General features: G+C 39.5%; 1 protein-coding gene across 1 annotated transcript in view; it reads left to right on the plus strand.

The window, feature by feature from the left end:
• The window catches only part of pgm5 (phosphoglucomutase 5), a 74,415-nt gene that overhangs the window by 23,515 nt on the left and 26,298 nt on the right, over positions 1 to 24,602 (plus strand). Inside the window, exons 7-9 of the mRNA XM_020932322.2 lie at positions 4,235 to 4,350; positions 17,348 to 17,483; positions 22,056 to 22,239. Coding sequence (XP_020787981.1) covers positions 4,235 to 4,350; positions 17,348 to 17,483; positions 22,056 to 22,239 — 436 coding nt within the window. The remainder of the gene's footprint in view (positions 1 to 4,234; positions 4,351 to 17,347; positions 17,484 to 22,055; positions 22,240 to 24,602) is intronic.

Here is a 24,602-nt window from a genome sequence, read left to right on the forward strand (position 1 = left end):
CAAACACCCAAACAGGATCACGAACTCTCATTTTGGTCACAAACTCCTGAAAATGTGTTGTTTAAATACATTTTGTATTTTATCATTTCAGTTTTCAGCAGTGGAATAGTGGGGATTTTTTTTAAGTGGGGGCACATGATTCGTGACGTCACCTCCCCAACTTAGTTTTTAGTACAAACATAAATGCGCCGGCCCAGTCAAAATCTGTAATATTTTATATTTTTTTACTCAAAATGATGAATAATCATGTTATTAACATTAACATTGTTCATAATCGCCTACAGAACATAAATCATAGGCTACAACACATGAACCATGACTGAAACAGAACTAAACCAGGACTGACGCAGGACTGAAACAGGACTAAACCAAGACTGAACCAGGACTGAACAAGGACTGAAACAGGACTGAACCAGGACTAAATCAGGACTGAACCAGGACTGAACCAGGACTGAACCAGGACTGAACCAGGACTGAACCAGGGCTAAACCAGGACTGAAACAGAACTAAAACAGTATTAAAACAGGACTAAACCAGGACTAGACCAATTCTGAACCAGCACTAAACCAGAACTGAACCACGACTGAACCAGGGGGACTAAACCAGGACTGGACCAGGAATAAAACAGAACTAAACGAGGACTAAACCAGCACTTATTTTGGACTTGAGACCGAGAGAGAGAACCCTGTGGGATGCGGAAGCTCTGCACCGTTCCTTTCTCCTGCGGTCACCCAACGGTCTACAGGAACGCACTTCTGAGCCCGTCCAGACACTCAGTCCTGGTTCATTTCTGGTTTAGTCCTGGTTTAGACCTGGGTTAGAGTCCTGGTTCAGTCCTGGTTCAGTCCTGGTTCAGTCCTGGTTCAGTCCTGGTCCCCGGATGTCACAGGTCACTATAGGACAGTAGTGCAGATATCATGAGTGTATGCAGTTTGTTTTCACCATTGCCAACACCTCCAGTTTGACATTTAAGTTGTAGCTATTTTTTATATTTGTTATTTTTTTATAACTCACGTCAGGAGAAGTGGATGGACGGTATACCCCCGGGTACCACGCCCACTACACCCCTGGTTTTCAGACTATCTTAAAAGGTTTTTTTGTCTCTCTTTGCTAATGTGTACATTGTGTCACCATGGTAATCGCTGAACATACCGCCAATAGAGATGCATACAGAACACCCCAGCGTGACGTCACTGCAAAGTATCAATATTGTGATGTGGATTTACACTGTGTTAAAAATTGGATACGATATCTGTAAACAGAAGTCAGTCAGGAATCTTCTGAATGAACAAAGTGGAGTCCATTTTGAGGCCGAGAAGAATTCACATCTGTGTAAACCTGCAGCTTTAGTTTCTGTCTGAATGCCACTTGAATCTTTTAAGCTCCATTCTCAAAGGGAGGGGCAGAGGAGGAGGGCACTGGACTATGTTTGGGCAAATATTCAGCCAAGGCCAAAACAGAACGCAATATTTCACTCCTCTGATGTCCACTCAGATATATGACTCTGCTCCACACTGCACTGAGTGTTTACAAATAAGGAAATGAACAATTCACTCTGTGTATCATTTTAGAAGTGATGCAATTTTTAAAGTGCATTCAGTCCTCCGTCGCTCATGGTTTTTGACTGCCCTTCTCAAAGTGTGGCTGCGGGCTTAGGAATGTATTTACAGACAAAATAGTGAAATAAAAACACCAGCTCACATTGACCACCTGAAAATGTGCTGTTTAAATCAATGGAGTTTTTTTTTTCTTGAGTTTTCAGACAATCTTAAAACTTTGTTGATAGTGTTTGCTAAAGTGTGAATTGTGTCTGCATGGTGACAGCTGAAAATTTCACCATAGAGATACATGTAGAACACCCCCAGCGTGATGCCAAATGTGACTCTCGCCCCCCCCATCTGACAGAATGAGCCCATTACATCTTAGATTCTGAAAACCACCAATTAGTATTTCATTACTTTGGATCTCATCTGCAAATTTATTCAGTTTAGGTTTGTCTGAAAACCTTATTACACTATGTAGGACACTGTATAGTTAGTCTACAAGTTCTTTTTTACATTTTACAATAGTTTCTGTGCAAAGCAGCACCCTAGGCTAGGCTAGGCTAGGCTAACTGTGTCGCAAAGCTAACAGGTACTTTTATTAAAATTGTAAAATATAAAATAAACATTCTATTACAATTCAAATGAACTAAAATAAACATGAACCAATTTTTATTTGTAAAACACTTCAGTTTGTGGTGTTATTTTAATATTTATTATACCTCAAAATTAGCATTAGCATTAGCATTAGCACTGAGATACAAACATCTCTATAATCACAGAAGTATCCATGTACTTTTTAAAATGTTGTCAGAAACATCCACCTGCTTCCCATCCTCTGCCTTTTATGATTTCAATAAAAGTGACTGTTATCTTTAAATATTTATTAATTTTAGCATGATTTGTCAAAAAACACAGAGATAAACTGGACAGGCAGTAGTGTCTCTAACGGGGAAGTGTTAGCGACAGTGTTGTGCACAGAGCCTATTACACTTTTGAAATTCCCAGCATTAATTTACATAATCATCACAGGCAGTTTTATTTGTCCAGTTAAGTCTCAAGTCAAATCCCACAGCATCCTTAGATAACACTTGTTTGCTTACTCTGGCCATTCCCTCCAATGTCACGTAAGCACCATTAGCGCCAGTGTTATTTAAGTGGCATGCCCAGTGTGTGTACAGGCATGTGCTCCAATGTGGCCATCCAGTTTGTTTGAGTCGTGTTTGGTAGAGCTATGAAGAGGAATTCTGTTTACAGTATGTGGCAGTCTACTGGGAGGCATAAGGATGTGGCTGAGGGATTATTGTAGAAATAGATTTGGATTGCAGTTGATAACTCATTGTGGGATAAGGCCAGTTGTTGGTACAAATTATGCTATCTCCAAATACTGTCATTAACATGTTTGGTAACACTTATAATAACAATAACTACAATTTTAATAGCTTTAAAGCAGACCTATTATACAAAATCAACTTTTCAAAGGTTTTAACCATGTTATAGTTTTTTCCCATCACGATTTTTACTCACCTAAATTGTACTTGGAATGATTTGTGCATGTTTGAGCAGTCTTTAATCTCTTATTTTCAAGACACCTTTTTGCCAATCAGCTCCTGTTCACCTCCACTAGCATACGCCCACTGCTCTTACTTTGTCCTGAAATTTAATTTTCTTAATCAGTGATACATATTCAGCAGTGATGCGTAGTCACTCTGGTACAACTGAAACAATTTTACTCGATTGAGCATCACAGTTTTGTAATGTGGACGTCAGTGGACTTTTTAGATGAATTTTGTGTTTTAAATGTCTACATTAGTAACTAAGTGTGTAAGTAAGTTTTTCATTTTATTTATACAGCGCTTTTCACAGACATATGTCACAAAGACGCTTTACAGAGCATTATTCATTCACTCCACACCTGGTGGTAGTAAGATACTATTGCAGCCACAGTTGCCCTGGGGCAGACTGACAGAAGTGAGGCTGCCAATCAATGCCATTGATCCCTTCGACCACCACCACCATCACTCACACACACATACCACTTTCATACTAGCCAATGTGGATGAAGTGCCTTGCCTAAGGACACAATGACAGTTTTTGCGACTGGCGCCCCCCTGTGGCTACTGTGGCAAGTACTAACCAGGCCCAGCCTTGCTTGGCTTCTGAGATCTGATGGGATCAGACTTTGACAAGCCGGTATGTCCACAATTAATAAATTATAACATAATGAGTGTCATAGATTATAACTATACTGCACCTGACACCAGCACAATAGGTCCTCTTTAATAAAGAATGAATAAAGTATTTATTAAAAACAAACAGTTTGTTAAGAATGAGCACAGTTAATACCTTAAAGCCTAACTCTTATCTCCTTATCTAGTTACTAAGCCTGAATCATTTTTAATAAATTCTTCTTAATGTTTCATTATGAATTAAGTCTTTGTTCTGCTTTATGAAGACTAATTAAAGTCTAGTCTTTATGACATGGTACCAAATCTTCCACTGATTCTAACCACAAGTAACACATTTTGCAATCTCTCGTTGCATATCTTGGTTTCATAACAGTCCATGTTAATGTCCTTATTAGTAAGTCAGTAACATTTTTGCACAATTTGAAAGTTTATCTCACGATATCAGTCAAGATAACGTAAATGGTTTCTAACGATCCTGCCTTTTTCTGTTTTGATTTTTTGCAGGGTTGCCAAGGCGATGAAACTAGCGCTGTACGAGACTCCCACGGGATGGAGATACTTTGGGAATTTGATGGACTCCGGCCGGTGTTCGCTCTGTGGAGAGGAGAGCTTTGGGACAGGTATGGTGTGACTCCGCCCCTCCCTTACCCCTCACACTGGTATCGGCTAAAATAATGGTTCTCAAACTGTGAAACGCAGGCTCTGTTCAGGGTACGATGATTCCTCTCTATTTCAGATTTGGAGTAGATACTAAATTTTCAAACTTTACTAAGGAATAGACTCGATTCTCAATACAGATTCTGATACCACGATGATAATACTAATACTACAACACTGTTTATTTAGACAATAGAATGTAATTTTAACATTAAATCGTACTTCCTTTTATATTACCATGTGGTCTTATATCATCCATAGTGGTCCATGGGCGTATACTACTCTGTGTGCTCTTATATTTGTTCTGATACAGCTCATTGTAAAGCTACTGAGGAAAGGTTCGTTTCTTTCCTGTGAATGTGACTTTTCTTTAGTTTTGATACTAGTTTTAGTATAGAGAAATATCTGATTTTGGATACTTTTGAAAACCCTGGTTTGGAGTCATTTTTATCCACATTTTTGTTTCCATTCGGTTTAGTACTTGTTTGGAATCACTGTAGCTTTTGGTGAAGTTATATTTAATATTAGTTTAACCCTAGTGAAGACCTGGTATTCATGAGTTTCAGCTTCCTGTAGGTGACATTTTGAGGACTTTTGCCTATTTAAAACATAAAATATATTGTTTTGAATTGTCCAATGCTCTGGCAGCGATGTAAGATTTTCATCCTTCTACAACCCAATCCATAGATAGTACTGGTTTAGATCACAAGGTACTCAGCATCGCAGATTTTTTCCTATTTTTCTTGATAAAAGAATCGTGTATAACCTATAGGCCTAATGTATAGTCTTATATATAGAAAAATCAAGTTTATGATTCATGTTAGTCAGTATAGTCCTACATATTGATACTGAATTCATCTGCTTCATCTCTAAAAATTTCACATTCACATTTTGTTTAGTTTAATTGGTGAAGTAAGGATTAAACAATGAGGAGTATATTTGCGTTACACTGTTTTAACACACTGACGCAGAGTCTAGAACAGTATAACGCACCGCTCCAAGTTGTTTAATCCGCTAATACCATGATCCCACCGACTGAAAATAGTTCACTTTTAAATCTGACAACCTTTTGGCTGTCCAACGCATTAGTTATTTCTGTTTAGTTTAAGCTAGTCCCTTCTAACCATAGACTGTATAAAGAAGTGGACTAAGCGAGTGCGACATCGCCCACAGTGTTTGGCGCCGCTCGAATGAAGCTCGCGATGTTAACGGTTACAGGAGTGAACGTGGAGCCAGGATCTATATTAGGAACAGGATTTCTATGCACTGACAAAATAGCGGAACAAAAACCCAGAATCAGTGTAGAGCGGGTTAATACGGACATTTTAAGACCAAAATGACGAGGCTCACAACAGCATTTACAGAGAGAGGGGTGACAGTTTTCCAATGTAAGTCAATGGGAGCCAGGGTCAGAAGGAGCCGGAAGAGCCGCATGTGAACTTCCTGCAGTAGTTCGTTTGTTATGGTGATGCTCACGGCGTAGTGATATGGAACAGTGATTGATGCTGTGTTCTATTGAGCTCGGGACTCGGGGAAAACCGACCTCCACCTCGAAAAAGTGCAATGGAACAGCTAATCAAATCAGGGCTCCGAAACACAAACTCGGTCTAGTTCAGAGCAGACTGAGCCGGATGCATTTCTGAATATGTAATAGTCAAACTGCCATAATTGAGTCACTGAGAGCAAACGTTAGATAACAGACTCTATTTATTAGCAGGTGCCAGAGAGACCTAGCCAGATTTATCAGCTGGTTTCACTTTGTGGAAACCGTCTGACCTCGCAGCATTAGAATTCTTTCGCTTGATGGTAGGCAGGTACTTTTTTCATTTAACCAATCGCTGCTACTTGGTCGTGACATATGTAATGCGCCGCTAACAGGGCTAACTGGTAGATTAATCGTTTCCCAAATCCTGTAAGAAGAAGCACAATAACCTCTTTCCCCTTGATAAAATTCACCAAACATTCTCTTTGTTCCAGCTTTAGATCTCGGGATTCGTTGCCAACACAGAATGTCTGGCTCTTTTCGCTCTGATTGGCTGGTGCACTGAACTCGACACTTCCGCAGTTTTTTGTGAAAAACCGTAAAGGACTTAGTGTATTCCGATTCCGATTCCTGACCTAGTCGTTGAAGAGAAATGAAATTGAGCAGAGGCACTAGAGAGATACCTGATTTATTTTTATTTTTTTTAATTTACAATTTATTCAGTGCTTTTTTGTCCACATAAATCACAATATACATGCCCTATTAGATATAGATACCTGATGTTAACTACATAAGTTAACAAAATAAACATTAAACTTTCTCGGGCATCCATATTTTCCCAAATGTTGCAATGAAACGCATTTACTAAGGATGTCGGGAGAACTGACTCGGATTTATCGACTACCGATATTCAATAACCATAACTGTTGCCGGTTCTTCCTGCATGTCTCTGTGTGCACTGCAGTTAGTGTTAAATTCTCACTGAACATGGTACAAATGGTTAAATCCACCTGTCACAAACTTCTGGCACTGTTGACCCTCACCGATGTCAGTTGTTTGGAAACCCTGGTCTTGAAGAAGGTCCTTAGTACATGTGTGGTGTGGAGTGAAGCATCATGGGAGTTCTTTCTATAGCAGCTGTTGAGGTGTATTTGTAAACAAAAAGGGTGTTGTTGCTAGAATACTGTCAATGATGTGTATAATCCACTCTTGAGTTAAACTGCAATCACCAAAACTAGAAACTCCAATTTAATCAGGAATGTCCAGAGTTTAAAACATTTATATTTCATGCAGCTCGTATTTAAAAGTAGAGCCCGACCGATATGGATTTTGCTGTGGCCGATATGAAACCGATATAATGGGAGTTGGAGCTGCCGATAGCCGATATAATCGCCGATATATTTAGTGATGTAAAAATTCACTGTAAATATTCAATTGTTTAAAAAACTTAGGTTTGGCTCTGGTGGATTTTAAATTGGATTTATTTAGGCAACATTTATTGTTATTCTGCCTCTTTACATCATATTTACAGACAGTAGGTTGGCTTAATGGCATTTTTGCATCACATTCTAAACACTAGTGATGGGTATTCCAATTCTTTTTAGAGAACCGGCTCTTTTGGCTCGGCTCACTAAAAGCTGCTGGTTCTTTTGGCTCCCAAGTGGCTCTTCAGATTGTTTTGTTGCAAGCAGGTCTAAAGCACGTCTAAACCAGGACTGAAAAAGGACTAAACCGGGACTTATTTATTTTATGCTAAACTACAGTCAAATATGCTCGTTTTTTTTATTTTTTTAATCCTACGTACACGCAAATTTCTCAAAGTTTCATTTTTAGCCGCTGCCGCTGTCAAACCACGAATCTGCCGATAAACCACGATAGCCGATATGCCTAAAGTTGCCCATATCAGCTGATAATATCGGCCAACCGATATATCGGTCGGGCTCTATTTAAAAGTATTGAGGTACTGTTAAAATTTTACACAAAAAAGAAAACGTCTCATTCTCATTTCTCACTGAGCTGATTAATGATCCTCATCTCCAACTTCCAATTTTACAGTGAGCTTTCTTCTGCATTTTTCAGACATTTTAAGTCAAAACCATATGTCCTTTTTACACATGAGGACAATGAATAACTGTGATATCTCGTATGTATGTTTATAGATGTTAAATCAAAATCTTACATACAGTTCCTTTAATCAGATTCATGTCTTTTCTTTTGACTTTGTTCCTCTTAAACAGCCGTAGTCATCTTGGTTTTTCAGATCCGTGTGAGAGTGAGCGTACGTTGCCGCAGGAGACTGTGTGTGCAGCAGTGATCCGGGAGCTCGTCTCCTTTTATAGCAGAAGAATGGGGATTATTTACACTTGTAGTCAGGGTCACAGCCCCCACATCTCTCAGCGCTCGCAGGCCCACGATGTAGCCGCTCTGGAAGACTACGAGACACAACTATTGAGCAACACACAGAATACAGTCAGGCCTTTAAAGGATAAGACTCCCCCATTTATTTTGTGTTTTTGATTTTAGACTGGTGAAGGTAATTGGGAGTAACAATGCCAGGAACATGGGTAAAGGAACTGTATGTAAGATTATGAATTTTCAATAAACATGACCTAACTGTGTCCCGAGGTATGAGGTAAACATGCTCAAATCAAATATGGCATTTACTGATAACAAAGGTAATGCTTAATTTTTTAATAATTACATAAACATTGGATTCTAATTTGAGTTGCCAGTTTCAATAACGAAATCCAGTTGGGTTAAACCTAAGACGACTCTCTCTAATCTGAATGCTCCCTCCCTACAGTAAACCCTGCAGCCAGTCATTAATCAGTGTCTTTGCTGTAACTGTAGATGCTGAAATTGAGGAAAACTTATACGTGTCCTCTCTCTGCAGGTTAAGGTTCTGGCAGACCTGGTTCAGTCCTGATTGCAGTAGTATACAGTAGTTCTAAAACTGTAATATGAGGGCAGGATACATTTCCTTTTAAAGTGCATAGGTTTTCATGGTTAAACTTAGTCTTAGGCTATGTTCAGACTGCAGCCTCAAGTGATCCAAATCCGATTTTTTCGCCCCTATGTGACCTGTATCTGATCTTTTAATGACAGTCTGGACGACACAGATACGATTTTTTCAAATGCGACCCAGGCCACTTGGATCTGTGCTCCTAAAACCGATACTTATCCGATCCTTTGACATGCGACTTCAGTCTGAACGGCCAGGTCACATTCATCTCACCTACACGTCAGGCTCGGAGTCTAGTCAATGGAGGGAAAGCGAGGTTTGCAAGTTTATTAATAGTTGGGGGATCGCTGTATTCAGGCCAAATTGGAGGAGTCTTATTGGCACAGGGCAGTTTTTGAAATGATTGCCAAAGAAATGGCCAAGCGCGGCTACAAGTGGTCCTGGCTCCAATGTCAACGAAAAATAAAGAGCCTGCGAGCCAAATACAAGGAGGCTAAAGACTCAAATAAACGAAGCAGTCGTGGACGTGTAACTTGTCCGTTTTACAAAGACCTGGACCGTATTTTGTTAAGGCTTCTTCCGTAAACACTGAGCATGACATCTTTGTGTCCTCCAATGTGCATGTAGGACACTTTTGGGGCGTTTAAAGTTCACACTGGAGATCACATACAAGTTGCATTTAATTGGAAATGTGAACAAGCTTGCAAAAAAAACAGATTTCACAAAAAAAGATAAATAAATCTAAATTGAGTATTAAGCCCTGCAGTCTGAAGGCAGCCTTAGAGTTAGATGAACTTTATTGATCTACAAGGGAAATTACTTGGACACTTTCGCTCACACATCACAATATAAAATAATAACAAATAGAAAAAATATAAATGTAATAATACATTCTAAACAGGTAGCAAAAAAATAGCAAGAGACAGGTGTCAAATAAGACATATTAATGTAAATGTACAAGTCAAAATAAAAAAGAAAGCTAAGTAGTAAAATATGAAATCACAGCTATATTTAAGAGGTTTTCTAATTATAACTCTGAACTTCCCAACTTCCTGCCTCTGGTGAATATTTATCATAGCTGAACATCAGTTAAGTGTCAGCTTGCGTGGAAAAGAAAAGTACAAAAATACATGAGGTAGTGCTGAGTTTTAAATGGAATACCTCTATGTCATAAACACCAAAAATTCCACTCAAAATGCAGGGATGATTTACAGGCAATGAACATTTTTCTTGCAATTTAAACATGACTTTATTTTATTTTTATTAGCCTAATCATAATCATATATTCATTTCTTATATTGTGCAGTTTAAACAGGTTTTGGCCCTTTTTAACATTATGGTTACGATAAGGTAAGATAAGATAAACTTTATTGTCCCAAAAGTGGATTTCTCTTGATTTCTAGATAACATTTATGGAATTAGTTCTATGTGTGTCCAACCAAGAAGTAGAAATATAAGTATCACCGGTGTGTAGTACATTTTTAGTTAAATATAATTCTACAAATATAACAATAACTGAAGTATTGTGATATTGTATCGTCCAAAGTCTCTCAGTAATATATCAAATTACATGTTTCTTTGCTTAAATTCATTGTTATGGTGCAGCAACAGCTAAAAAAGCTGAGAGAACTACATAGACCATGATCCTTTGCTCTGTGTCAACGCAAACTACACAAAGCACTATCATTTTAAAATCTTAGTTCTTTGGATTATGACTGAACCAAAGCCTTGTCAAGGAATTTTAAAAGGAAAAAGCATATTCACAGTTGTGTTAGCCTTTATAAAATATCGTACAGTGAGATATATATCGTGAAAATATCGTACTGAGAGATTTGGATATCGTTACATCCCTAAAAAGTATGCTTCAGTGAAAGGATTAGGCAAACCTGTACTGTAATATGTACTTTAAGATCTACAAATAGATATTAGGGAGATATATGTTAGGTACTGAAAGGACATGACTTAGAAGTTATTTTATTGGCTGTCTTCTTCTATTTAAGTGAAATGATGAAATGCAAAATGATGTGACTGATAAAGATCTACAGATATGAGAGAGATTGTGAGATAAAAATGGAATCTAGATCATGTAAAAACGGAAAGGACTTCACTTGGGAGTTTACTGCTTGTCTGTCCATTTAAGGCTAAAAGAGCCAGAGCACAATCAGTTGCAATAAGTCCTGGGTGTCACTTGCAGATAAATACGGCTTTCAAGTGTAAATCAAAACTTTTCTGGACTAATTTAAGGTGGTCTGTGTAACTTTTCTGGTGGGGGGCACGGTATCTGAGGAGATGTTATCACTTCGCCCAGAATGTATGAGATTAAACTTATTCATCTTGCGTTTATTAATTTACAAATGGTTTCAAGCTATAGCAATCATACACTGTCGCCATAGTGATTAAGCAATTTAAATAAACATATTGTATATTTTTTGAAAGGGAAAAGCCCTTATAGTAATCTTTCAGAACAGGAAGGAAACATTATGCCTGAAATCTGAAAATAGGTGTTTTTTTGACATTCTTTTGAGCTTGCCACTCCAAAGATCTGACCTATAACACAGCCTGGTAGTGTCCCCTGCTCTTCTCCATGGAAATAGATATGTTTAATGTCATATGCAGTATAACTTTATTTACACACTCAGGGTCCAAATTGTACATACAAGGACATACATTTACAATATATTACTGATCATTCATATATAAACCCATCAGCCACACACACATACACACACACACACACACACACACACACACACACACACACACACACACACACACACACACACACACACACACACACACAACACACATACATAAAAAAACTACAGGTATAGAATTAAAATATATATAGCTGCCTCTTCCAACATTTCCAGATGTCAGAATAATATTGGGTGTCACTTTCCTTAATATCAGTCAAACTCATTATAATTCCATTTCTTGATTCAACTAACCAACACATGACACAGGAGCACACAGCCCCTTAGGACGGGGCAGGGGGTCTGGTCCTTGGTTTTGTGCCATTCTCCAAGCGGGTTGATCAGTTAGGTTCAGAGGCTCCGTCCTCCATGTGCCGGTTCCAGACGGGGACAAGCAAGACCAGTGCTCAATGGACTGGGTCTGAGTGGGTCCGTGCCGGTCCGTGAGGTCCTCTGCACGCACGAGAATGCGTGTGGACTTCCGATCCGGGCGGGCTATTCCAGTTCTCCACACTCAAAGATCACAGCTGGTTCTGAGGTGGTATAAAACATCCGGACAGAAGCGCAAATCCCATTTGATTTGTTATAGCTTGTTCTGAGTGGTCTGTCCTCCGCACTTGGGTGAGGCACCTAACTCCTTAACTCCCCGCTCCAGCTCCTCTGGACCCGGCCTGAACCAGAGCTGCTCCTGCTGGTCCAGGACTGTAACATTTCTCACACTAGGCTAAAAGCAGGGCATTTCTGAAGCTGATTGAAGTTGATAATGTGTTGAAGTTGATAGCATGTAATTTCAGGCAAAGACCCGTATCCACTCTCACGATGCATTTCAAATAGTTTGTTTGGACCTACTGTCTATGGTTTGGACCCGAGTTTGCTTTCACACCAGAGAAACCGCACCAGAGTTTGACATTTGGTGTGGAATCAAACGGACCGAGACCACCTCTTTTTTGAGATCTCAGTCTGCTTGATTTAGTGCGGGTCCAAGTGCGATTGGTGCTTTCACACCAACGAAAATAAACCAAACTAAGAACTTTTAGTTCGAATGGACCGTTTGGTGTGGACCAAATATTGTCGATTGTTGACACCCTAAGAGCATAATTTTATGCCAGCTTAATCGTATTCATTTTTGCTTTGCTGTAATTACTTCATAGATGAGCTGTATACAGTGGAGTCCAGTATGATCTAAAAAGAGATGTTTTGACATAATTTGTACACATATGGAATTTGAGTGCTAGAATATTCGCTTGTGAATACAGTTTGCAACACTGATGGTGGATGTCATCATCATCATCACAAGAGTCATTTCTAATGTTATGGCCCAAGTATTTTGTTTTTGTTACATTAGTCAGCTGATTCTCATAAAAAAAAAACAAAAAAAAACTATTTACTTTTACTATATACTGTGAAACATTCTGTGCAGAGCAATCTCCATGGAGAAAAGCAGGTGTTGGAATTTGCCATGTAACTGTCAGATTTGTTGACCAGTTTTATGGTTAATATCTCTGTACTTCCTAGGACTATGCAAATGAAACAAAAACTGGCACAAAATTCAAAGTCTTCTCTGTCAACACAGATAAACAAAAGTGAAATTAGGCTTTCACAATCGCTTCAGAAAGCCATTATCAGCTGAAAAGACTTCAAACCGTGAGCTTAATATGGCAGGTTTGTGAAGCCAATCCCAAATAAACAGAGATAAGATCCAACATTTGCTGATCACAAGTTTGGATGCTTAAAGGTGCATTGCGCAACTTTTCTAGTGGAGAGTATGCCATCTGCTTGTCTTCATGGAGATGTTATTGCTTTGTCTAGATTGTAACCCTATCTATCTAAAGGGAGATAACTATAGGCTACATTACAGGTCAGATCTGTGGAGAGGCAACCCTATTCACAGAGAGAATTATTGTATTTTTGAGCAAAATGCAAACAAACACACAAGTTATTTCCTTGACATGTTCAAAAGCTCTGAATCTCCCGTAGGGTTACATAGACCCGTGCCCTTCATTCAGAAATTATGACACCATCAAATCCTAGACCGTGAACACAACCTTTTGGTATTTGGTTGTGGTGTGGCGACAGTATCTACAGCTCTATTCTCTGACGTAGAAGCCAGTGGAGGCCTGGCTGGTTTCTCTTTGCACTTTTTCCAACAGTTGCTTACACACAGTTCACAGTTATGCAGCGATACAGACACAAGGAGACACAGCGCAGGGTCCAGATTAAGCTCTGCAACTGTCACTTTCCTAACAGCTGTATGCTCACACACACACACACACTCTGCACGGTTGGAGATTTAAAAGGATGCTATTTGATAAAAACACAACACAATATATAGTTGTTAGGGATGTAACAATAACTGAAATATCGTGATATCGTATCGTGAAAAGTCAAAATGATACCGTGGGCCAACACAATATATCGAATTTTAAGTGTCTTTGCTCAAATTAATTGTTTTGGTGCAGCAATAGCTAAAAAAAAAAAACTCAGTGAACTACATATACCATGATCCTTTGCTTCATTACAGTGCAGATTACATGAAAAGTAATACATATAATAATAATAATCATAATTTTTAAGCACGTTTAAATGTTAATTCTTTGGTCTATGGCAGAAGAAAAGTCTTGTTCAAAGCATTTTAAAAGAAAAAAGTTGCATTTTCACAATTGTTTTAGCGTCTACAAAATATCAAAATGGGATGTATATCGTCAAAATACCGTACTGAGAGATTTGAATATCGTTATCGTAACACTTTAACGTTGTATGTTAAAAGAATGAGATCACCATGTTACCTTTTTATTGTTTTGGAAATGCTATGCACATCTAACCAAAATTGTCTGCTGGGATCAAAGACAAAAACTGTACAAAAAATAATGACACCACAATGTGACGCTGGGGTCAAGTCCTTCTTCAGGCATGTGGGATTCAGTTTTACACCTGTTATATATTAGGGCCAGATAGTCACCTGACCACCTGAGCATGTGATTCCAATGACACGTCAATGACATATCACAATAAAATAAACATTTGGGATCTCCAGAGAACTGCAGTGCGTATTTGCTGCAAACAACACTAAGGCTGCGTTCAGACTGCAGGGCTTAATGCTCAATTCGGATTTTTTTGCGAGGTCATTCACATTTCCAATTAAATATGACTTGTATATGATCTCCAGTGTGAACTTTAAACGCCCCAAAAGTGTCCCGCTTGCGCATTGGAGAACATGACGACATCACACACTGAAAGCATGCTCAGTGTTTATGGAAGTCGCCTAAACATGGACGCGAGCATTGAGAACTTGTTCGTTTTAAAGTTGCTGTCGTACCGGAGCCAGAACATGTACAGCTGATTTGTTTTAAGGAGGAGATTGAGAAGGAGAAGGACGAGGTTTTTGACCGTGGCGTCGCGTGAGGCAGCGGCAGCAACGTCCGTAGAAAGGAACGTGTGGGTTCGGAGTCGCAGCCAGGAGTGGTGGGATTGCTCTGTGCTTCACTGCTTCACTCGCACGGAGTTCACACACAGTTTTCGTATGATGAGAAGAACGTTTGTGTACATTTGTGAGGTGTAGGTTGGATGAATGCGACCTGGCTGTTCAGACTGAAGTCGCATGTCAAAAAAATCGGATATGTATCGGTTTTAGGAGCACAGGATCAGGATACAGGTCACATAGGGGCGGAAAAAATCTGATTTGGGTCACTTCAGAGCGCTATCACAACACAATCATCGTGCATTTTTGTAATAAAACTACTGCACATTGTATCAGTTTGTGAAGTTGTAGTGTATTATTTTGTATCTCACTTTTGTATATTTATGGAAAAATGCCGTGGGTGACACAGGTTTGTGGGCTGAGTCTTGGACAGGCTTGTGCTGCTGACTGTAAGGAGGGTTTGCAAGATCATTCAAACATGAAAGCTTCAAAAAGTCGATAATAATGAAACCAAATATATAAACCAAAAATAGACTAAAATTCAAAGATCCTTAATCTCCCAACAAACTCTTGCACTTCTAACTCATGCAAACCACTCATTTTCTGAACTAAAACCAGAACTAAATCAGGACTAAACCAGAACTAAACCAGGTCTAAACCAGGACGAAACCAGGAAGAAACCAGAACTAAACCAGAACTAAACTAGAACTAAAACCAGGTCTAAAACCAGGTCTAAACCAGAACTAAAACCAGGACTAAACCATGTCTAATAAACCAGGTCTAAAACAGGACTAAACCAGAACTAAACCAGGTCTAAATCAGGACTAAACCAGGACTAAACCAGAACTAAACCAAGTCTAAACCAGGACTAAAACAGGACTAAACCAGAAATAAAACCAGAACTAAACCAGGTCTAAACCAGGACTAAAACAGGACTAAACCAGAAATAAAACCAGAACTAAACCAGGTCTAAACCAGGACTAAAACAGGACTAAACCAGAAATAAAACCAGAACTAAACCAGGTCTAAACCAGGACTAAACCAGAACTAAAGCCTGAATTAAACCAAGTCTAAACCAGGACTAAACAGGACTAAACCAGAAATAAAACCAGAACTAAACCAGGACTAAAACAGGACTAAACCAGAACTAAAACTAGAACTAAACCAAGTCTAAAACAGGACTAAACCAGAAATAAAACCAGAACTAAACCAGGTCTAAACCAGGACTAAACCAGGACTAAGCCAGGTCTAATAAACCAGGTCTAAACCAGGTCTAAACCAGGTCTAAACCTTAATCTCCCAACACACTCTTGCACTTGTAACTCATGCAAACCCGCTCATTCTCCTATCCTTCTTACTATACTTGCCTTTTAGTGCAATTCTCGTGTTCTTCCTTTGCTGCTCTGAGCTCCGGGGAGGAAACATTATAACATTTTCATTGCATTGAAATGTCAAAGTGCCCCTGAGCAGATACCTTCACTGTGCAGCTGTCCAACAAACAGACTGATTGTTCCCCAGTGAAGAGTCTGCAAACTGCACACTCCCCCAGCCCCTGTGTGCTTCAGTGTGTTTATGTTCTGAGGGCGGGACCATAGACTGTACATGGATGGGACGTACAGGCATAATATATGTTTAAATGTTCTGTATACAGCCAAGGAGAAGAGAAGAACATTGGTTGGGTTTGTTTTGAGGTGCAACAAATAAGAGACAAATAGCAACCAAAGTTACATCACAAAAACTGAAAAAAAAAATCTTACTTTGAGTACTTTTGTGTAGTTCATCAAAAAAAACTTGCCCATCTTACACAATAAAAAAACTGCAACTGAAAAACTTTGAAAAACTAATTTGTAAAGACTACATTTAAGTGTTTGTATTTCAGTACTGTTTATGTCGGTTTATGTGTTTTTGGCCCTTATAGTTTCATATAGATGGTATAGATTTCGGACTTGCCACTCTGCCACCTTATTGTCTCCATGGAGATGTTAGAATGCCTAAAATGTTCCGCAGTACGGCATCTATCTTGCATTTATCTAATTGCAGGTGTTTTTCTCCTGCTAAGAACACTGAAAACATACGTTCTTACTGTGAGCAGGCTTGCCTCTCCACAGCTCTGACCTGTTACTCGGCTTGAAGGTGTCACCTGCTCCAAGATTATAGATAAGCCTTATTGTGGAGCATTCTTAAAGTGATAACATCTCCACGGAAACAAGCAGGTGGCAGACTCATCCACCAGAAATGTTACATAGAGCTCATCTTCCTCCAATGATACATATTGAAAGCAAAACAAAATATCATGAAACTATTTAAACAAAAAAAAGCAAGTCATTTTAGCAAGTCATTTTAACTCAGTAAATACATTTTTTTTTTTGGTGGACTTATTTCTTTGTGCGTTTTTCCTGCACAGGCTCGGACCACATTCGGGAGAAGGACGGGCTGTGGTCCGTGTTGGTCTGGTTGTCCATCATGGCCGCCCGAAAACAAAGTGTGGAGCAGATCGTCCGAGAGCACTGGGCCAAGTTTGGACGCCATTACGTTTGCAGGTAAAACTTCCAAAATAAATGTAAATCACTTGTAGTTATTCATTTGTTCTCTAGAGCAGTGGTCCCAAACCTTGTCTGTCTGACAGTATTTCGGTTTGCGCAGTGTACGGGAGGTTTAGTCCTGGTTTAGACCTGGTTTAGACCTGTTACTCCTGGTGTAGTTAGACCTGGTTTTAGACCTCATTTAGACCTGGTTTAGACCTGGTTTTAGTCCTGGTTTTATTTCTGGTTTAGTCCTGGTTTCAGATCTCATTTAGACCTGGTTTAGACCTGGTTTTAGACCTGGTTTAGACCTGGTTCAAACCAGATCTTAAACCAGATATAAACCAGGACTAAGCCAGGACTAAACCAGGACTAAACCAGGACTAAACCAGGACTACATCAGGACTAAACCAGGACTAAACCAGGACTAAACCAGGATTTAACAAGGACTAAATCAGGACTAAACCAGGATTAAACCAAGACGAAACCAGGATTTAACAAGGACTAAATCAGGACTTAACCAGGACTAAACCAGGACTAAACCAGGATTTAACAAGGACTAAATCAGGACTAAACAGGACTAAACCAGGACTAAACCAGGACGAAACCAGGACGAAACCAGGACGAAAACAGGACGAAACCAGGACTAAACTAGGATGAAACCAGGACTAAACCAGGATTTAACAAGGACTAAAGCAGGACTAAACCAGGACTAAACCAGGATTTAACAAGGACTAAAGCAGGACTAAAGCAGGACTAAAGCAGGACTAAAGCAGAACTAAAACAGGACTAAAACAGGACTAAAACAGGACAAAAACTGGACTAAACACGACTAAAAAAATTCTTGTAGTGCTAAAAATGTTTGGGACCCCTGCTTTAGACATAAAAGTTGGGGACCACCGCTCAAGAGGTCTTACTTTACGAAATACTACGAACCGTAAACTTCCTCTCTGAAGCCTTCACCTTTGTCCCGTCTTTCCTGACTTTCCGTAACCACTTGTCATGAGCTCTTATTTTATCCTGCCCCCTGTGAGAGGCAGGGATAGTTGCCAACATTCCCACATACAGTGAATGCTGCATTTCAGATTCCCACAGTGAACTTTTTTAATAGCTTTTTGAAACACAGCGAGTGGGGAGGACCAGGACGTGCACTTTCAACTCACAGCAAAAGGGCCCTGGGGTTAATCGATACTTCGCAGCTCAATCAAACTCCTAAACTGGACCATGAACGCTCGTATTGATCACTTATTGGTTTCCTCCGAGTACTCCTCCTGTGTTCCCCATGAACCTAAAGACTGGTTATAGTCCAGTGCCAAGCTCCAAACAGGTGGGCGCTGGCATCCTGACGCAGAGCTGAACCGTTCCAACTTCTGCGGAGCTAAACAAGGACCAGGTGCATGATGGGAATACAAGGGATTGCATCAATATTTATTTAATAAAAGCAATAAAATAACAACAAAGAAAATTACATTAGGCTCTTTTGCCGATATTTCTGTTCCAAGTTGTTTTATTTAGTTGTGTATATAGACTCGTTATAAACCAATAATATTTAATACAGATGGAGGCAGCCAAAATTAATATTGTTAAATGCAGATTTTTATTGTAATACAGGAAGGTGAAAGGGTCTAGTCACAGAGAAAAAAATAATCAGGTTAAACATTTGTGAATTTACCTTTTATCTCTTATGAGAACACAGTGTAATGAAAAGGATGAAACTCGCTTTTGCTCCTCATCTGTAAACTATATATACTGTATACTTACATTTTACTATAGTTTAATTTATTCCTATCTGTCATATTGTAATATAATCAGGGCAAGCACTTTCTCAACTACTCTGAAAAAAATATTATCGGTGCAAAAATGTTTTGTTCGAATTGCAGCTCATTCCTTGCCACCAACATCGTCTCTTCATTTATTCATCAAACTTAACATTCTTAATACAGTATTTATGAGATTAATATTTATCATACTTGTATTTTATTTGTATTTGTATTTTATTTTAAAATTCTTTATAATTCAACTACGATCCTCAAACATTTCACATTTTACTTTAACGCCAATGCAGAGATTCATAGATACAAAACTCCATCCATCCATTTTCTATCTCTTATCCGGGGCCGGGTCGCGGGGGCAACAGTCTAAGCAGCGACTCCCAGACTTCCTTCACCCCAGACACGTCCTCCAGCTCCTCCGGGGGAACCCCAAGGCGTTCCCAGGCCAGCTGAGAGACATAGTCCCTCCAGCGTGTCCTGGGTCACAATACAAAACTCGTCAAATCATAATTTCCATTTTCCAAAGTGTGTCACAACAAGAGCTCAGTTTACGATACAGACGATGTAAACTCTGGAGCAGTTTTCACATCTGGTTCGTGACGGCATCAGAAGCATTGTTTAAAAAGAGTGTGAGGAAATGTTTGATATTTCACCATAATGTTTGATAATCCTTCAGTTGTGCATGTTTCATTGTGTTTTAATCCATGTTTGAATCAAATTAATTTAATCCAAGGTGTATTGTTTTGTTTAGTTTTTTTTTTTAAATGCACAGCGACAATTTCTTTCTTCTTCCAACACCTTCTTTTTTATCTTTTTTTTAATTTTTATTATTGTTATGTTATATATGTGCAAAAAATAAAATAAAAAATACAATAAATACAATAAATAAATAAATCTGGGGGTATGACATTATCATATTATTACAGAATGTGAAACCCATGAATTGATCATTTGCAGCTGACAAATTTCTCCCACGGCAGATAACAAAAGGATTATTTTATTTTATATCATCAACATTCCCTGGCGATGTGTTGCTAACTGGAGGCACTGCTCCGTCTGAAGCTCTGTTACTCAAGTTAGACTTTTCTAATTTGAGCTTTGTTTTAACACGATCTGACCAGAAAGGACTGAGTATTGCGCTGCTAAACAAATCTCTCACACATAAAATTACATTCTTTTATTATTATCACAAGATTCTAGCTTCAGCCAACAGTTTTTTCAGTTAGTCACGCTCACTCCTAAAACTCCTAAACAGAACCATGAACTTGATCACAGGCTTCTGAAAATATGTTGTTTTAATACATTTTTGCTTCTTTTCTTGTGTGTGCTTTTTGTTTTGCTTTTTTGTGTTTGCTAATGTGTACATTGCGTCACTCTGGAAACTGCTGTGTATTCCCCTGTAGACATACATGCAGAACACCGCAGCTTGATGTCACTGCAAAGTATTATAGTATTTTCCGCACTATTAGGCGCTCTGGATTATAAGGCGCACTGTCATAGAATGGTCTATTTTCAAACTTTTTTCACAAATAAACCGCACCAGACTTTAAATGAAACACAACAGTTGGATGGGTCAATCGAACTTTTTTTGGCGCGTTCACGGTGACTCTGGGCTTTGATCAATTGTGGTGCGTTGGGAGGGTGCTGTCTGGGACCGCTGGATTGTTGGCGTGTTCGCAGTGACTCAGTTGTTCAGTTGTGGCGCGGTCGCTGTCTGCTCCGTGTGTGTTTGCGTGCGCTGCGGGTGGTGCGGCTTTGTAGTTTACTGAAGTCGTGCTGGGACACCCGGGTGGATTTGTGTATAGGGCGCTCTGGATTGTGGGGCGCGCAGTCGTTTTTTGAAGGGGTTGGAGGCTTAAAGGGATAGTTCGGGATTTTTGACATAAATCTGTATGGCATCCCCGTGAGCAGTGTCGTGCATCCACACTGACTTACCCCCGACAGCGTCCGGTGAGCCGAGATACTGGCCATTTTCGGTGCTGATGAAAGTAGCAACTTGGCTGGGGACTGTATAATAAAGCATTTTTCTTCTCAAAACAATCTGTGTTCAAAAGAGTGATACATTTGCATCACAAAACCATCGTCGCCTAAAAAGTCAGACCTCATTATCACTTGGCACTATTTTCTTTCCGTTCGTATCACTGCCTGTCTGCTTGTAAACACAGCGGCACTTCTTCGTTCTTACCTGGTTTGGTTTCCACATTGAATCCTAAGGCAAGAAGCCAAAGTTTCCTCAGCGCAAAGTCCGTGACAGGAAAACGGTGAAATGTGCGTGGAGATTCAGCCAGATTTTTGTTGTTACAGCCTGGATAATCAACAGTTCGCACCATTTTTTAGATATATTCTTATGTATCTTATACAAGCTTATATACTTATCGCTCTTGTAAACACTGCCAAACAACTGAAGAAAGTGATGGATCCGTGCACGACTGTCACCTGGCGGCAGCGCGCAGTGACAGGAACGGAAAGAAAACAGTGCCAAGCGATTATGAGGTCTGACTTTTTTGGCGACGATGGTTTTGTGATGCAAATGTATCACTCTTTTGAACACAGATTGTTTTGAGAAGAAAAAGGCTTTATTATACAGTCCCCAGCCAACTTGACGGACTACTTTCGTCAGCACCGAAAACGGTTAGTATCTCGGCTCACCGGACGCTGTCGGGGGTAAGTCAGTGTTGATGCACGACACTGCTCACGGGGATGCCATACAGATTTATGTCAAAAATCCTGAACTATCCCTTTAAGAACGCGCCCTATGGTGTGGAAAATACGGTAATAAGTAATTTAACAGCATTATAATGTCTTGTTTGTGTTCCAGGTTTGACTACGAGGGCCTGGATCCTCGCGCTGCTTTTTACCTGATGAAGGAGCTGGAGGGAGTGATCTCGGATAAGGCGTTCATGTACCAGAAGTTTGCAGTAGGAGACCACATGTACAGCGTGGAGAAGGCTGATAACTTTGAGTACATCGACCCAGTGGATGGAACAGTGGCCCGCAACCAGGTCAGTGTGAAGGGGAGTGAATGACGCTATCTTATGTCCATTCTAAGGTTGTACTTGTACTGAAAACCAGATACGAATTGATACTAATGAACTTAAACTCTTCACGTTTTTAGCAAGTATCAACAAAAACAGCAACAAATTATTCAAACATGACAAAATTGGACCTTTCCTGAATAGTTGTACAATAATCTTGAACAAAGTTGGAAGTTCTAATCTTCAGATCGGTGGACAAGTCTAACCACTGAGCCACAAAGTTTCACAAACACTTTATTTTGCCCAAACATGGATGTAAACAATGTGAATTAAGTAGAGCAGCAGTCGCAAAAGAGCCACTGGGGAGGCACGACATACACGCAAAGAAAAAGTAACACTCTACATCTTAACCAGGACTAAACCAGGACTAAAATCAGGTCTAAACCAGGTCTAAACCAGGACTAAACCAGGACTAAAACCAGGACTAAACCAGGACTAAACTCAGGACTAAACCAGGACTAAAACCAAGTCTAAACCAGGTATAAACCAGGACTAAAACTAAAACAGGACTAAACCAGGACTAAACTCAGGACTAAACCAGGACTAAACAGGAAACCAGGTCTAAACCAGGTCTAAACCAGGACTAAACCAGGACTAAACCAGGACTAAACCAGGACTAAACCAGGACTAAACCAGGACTAAACCAGTCTAAACCAGGACTAAAACCAGGACTAAAACAGGTCTAAACCAAACTAAACCAGGACTAAAACAGGACTAAAAGGTCTAAACAGAACTAAACCAGGACTAAAATCAGGACTAAAACTAGGTCTAAAGCAGGTCTAAACCAGAACTAAACCAGGACTAAAACCAAGTCTAAACCAGGTCTAAACCAGGAATAAAACCAGGACTAAAATCAGGAATAAAACCAGATCTAAACCAGGTCTGTACCGGCACTAAACCAGGACTAAAAGCAGGACTAAAACCAGGGCTAAACCATAACTAAAACCAGGACTAAAATCAGGACTGAAACCACGTCTAAACCAGGTCTCAACCAGGTCTATACCAGCACTAAACCAGGACTAAACCAGGACTAAACCATGACTAAACCAGGACTAACCAGGACTAAACACTAAAACTAAAACCAGGACTAAACCAGGACTAAAATCAAGACTAAAACAGGACTAAAACCAAACCAGGAAAACAGACTAAACAGGACTAAAACAGGACTAAACCAGGACTAAATCAAGACTAAACCAGGACTAAAACAGGACTAACCAGGATTAAAATCAGAACTAAACCAGGGAAACTACTAAACCAGGTCTAAACCAGGACCACACCAGGACTAAAACCATGTCTTAAACCAGGATTAAATTTAGGTCTAAATCTAGTTCTAAACCAGGTCTAAACCAGGACTAAACCAGGACTAAACCTTGCCGCATGGGGGAGGGGGGAGACTCAGATTCACCCAATTTGAAAACCCCTGAAGTAGACTAGAGGTAATGAAACCTTTCCGTGTATCATTAAGTTATTATCAATCCCAAACACAAATAACAAATGGTTGCATGATAAAAATGTTGATAAAAGAACATCTAACATATTATATACACACATTACCATCATTATTGTTTGTGAAGTATTGAGCGAATGTTTTTGTCAGATGGTAGATTCCCCGAAACACATTTGAAAGAAGGCCGAGGAAATATTATATTTCCTTCAACTTAGCTTTAATCTTTGTCTCATCCTAAAATCAACACAATCATCCAGTCCCACATGTGGTGAAGTGCTGAGTCCACTTGAGCTGACTACAAACACTCCTCACTGACTATCTTGACTATCTCAAATAAACAGTATTATATGAGCAAGTATCAATACAAAACTGGACAAAATTGGACGTTTCCTGAATAGTTTAGTCATGATCTTGAGCTTCAGTACAGGTGTGACCACGTAAGACCTCGTGGTAACACAAAGGAAGTTCATATTATTACGTGTTGAAAATGACTAAATTGTCTAAAAAAAGCTGATTGCTTAGTATCGAAAATCGAGTTTGACATTTTTGTATCATGACAACACATTAGGATTTGTTCGCTCAATGGTAGGTACTTTTTTTATTTAACCAATCGCTGCTATTTGGTCGTTATGTATTTAATGCGCCAAATCCCGTAGGAAGAAGGGCAATAACGTCTTTCCCCTTGATAAAATTCACCAAACATTCTCTTTGTTCCAGCTTTAAATCCTCGATCTCAGGAATCGTTGCCAACACAGAATGTTTGTCTTCGTCTACATCCATCTCGACCGCTTTGTTTACTGTTGAGCTGTACCAAAAAAGTGACCCAGACAGGCGCTTGAGTTTGATGTCATGACTTCACAGCTCTTCACTGATTGGCTGGTGC

This window comes from Boleophthalmus pectinirostris, unplaced genomic scaffold (assembly GCF_026225935.1).
Source record: "Boleophthalmus pectinirostris isolate CB_2022bp ecotype Guang Dong unplaced genomic scaffold, ASM2622593v1 HiC_scaffold_4, whole genome shotgun sequence".
NCBI classification, from domain to species: domain Eukaryota; kingdom Metazoa; phylum Chordata; class Actinopteri; order Gobiiformes; family Gobiidae; genus Boleophthalmus; species Boleophthalmus pectinirostris.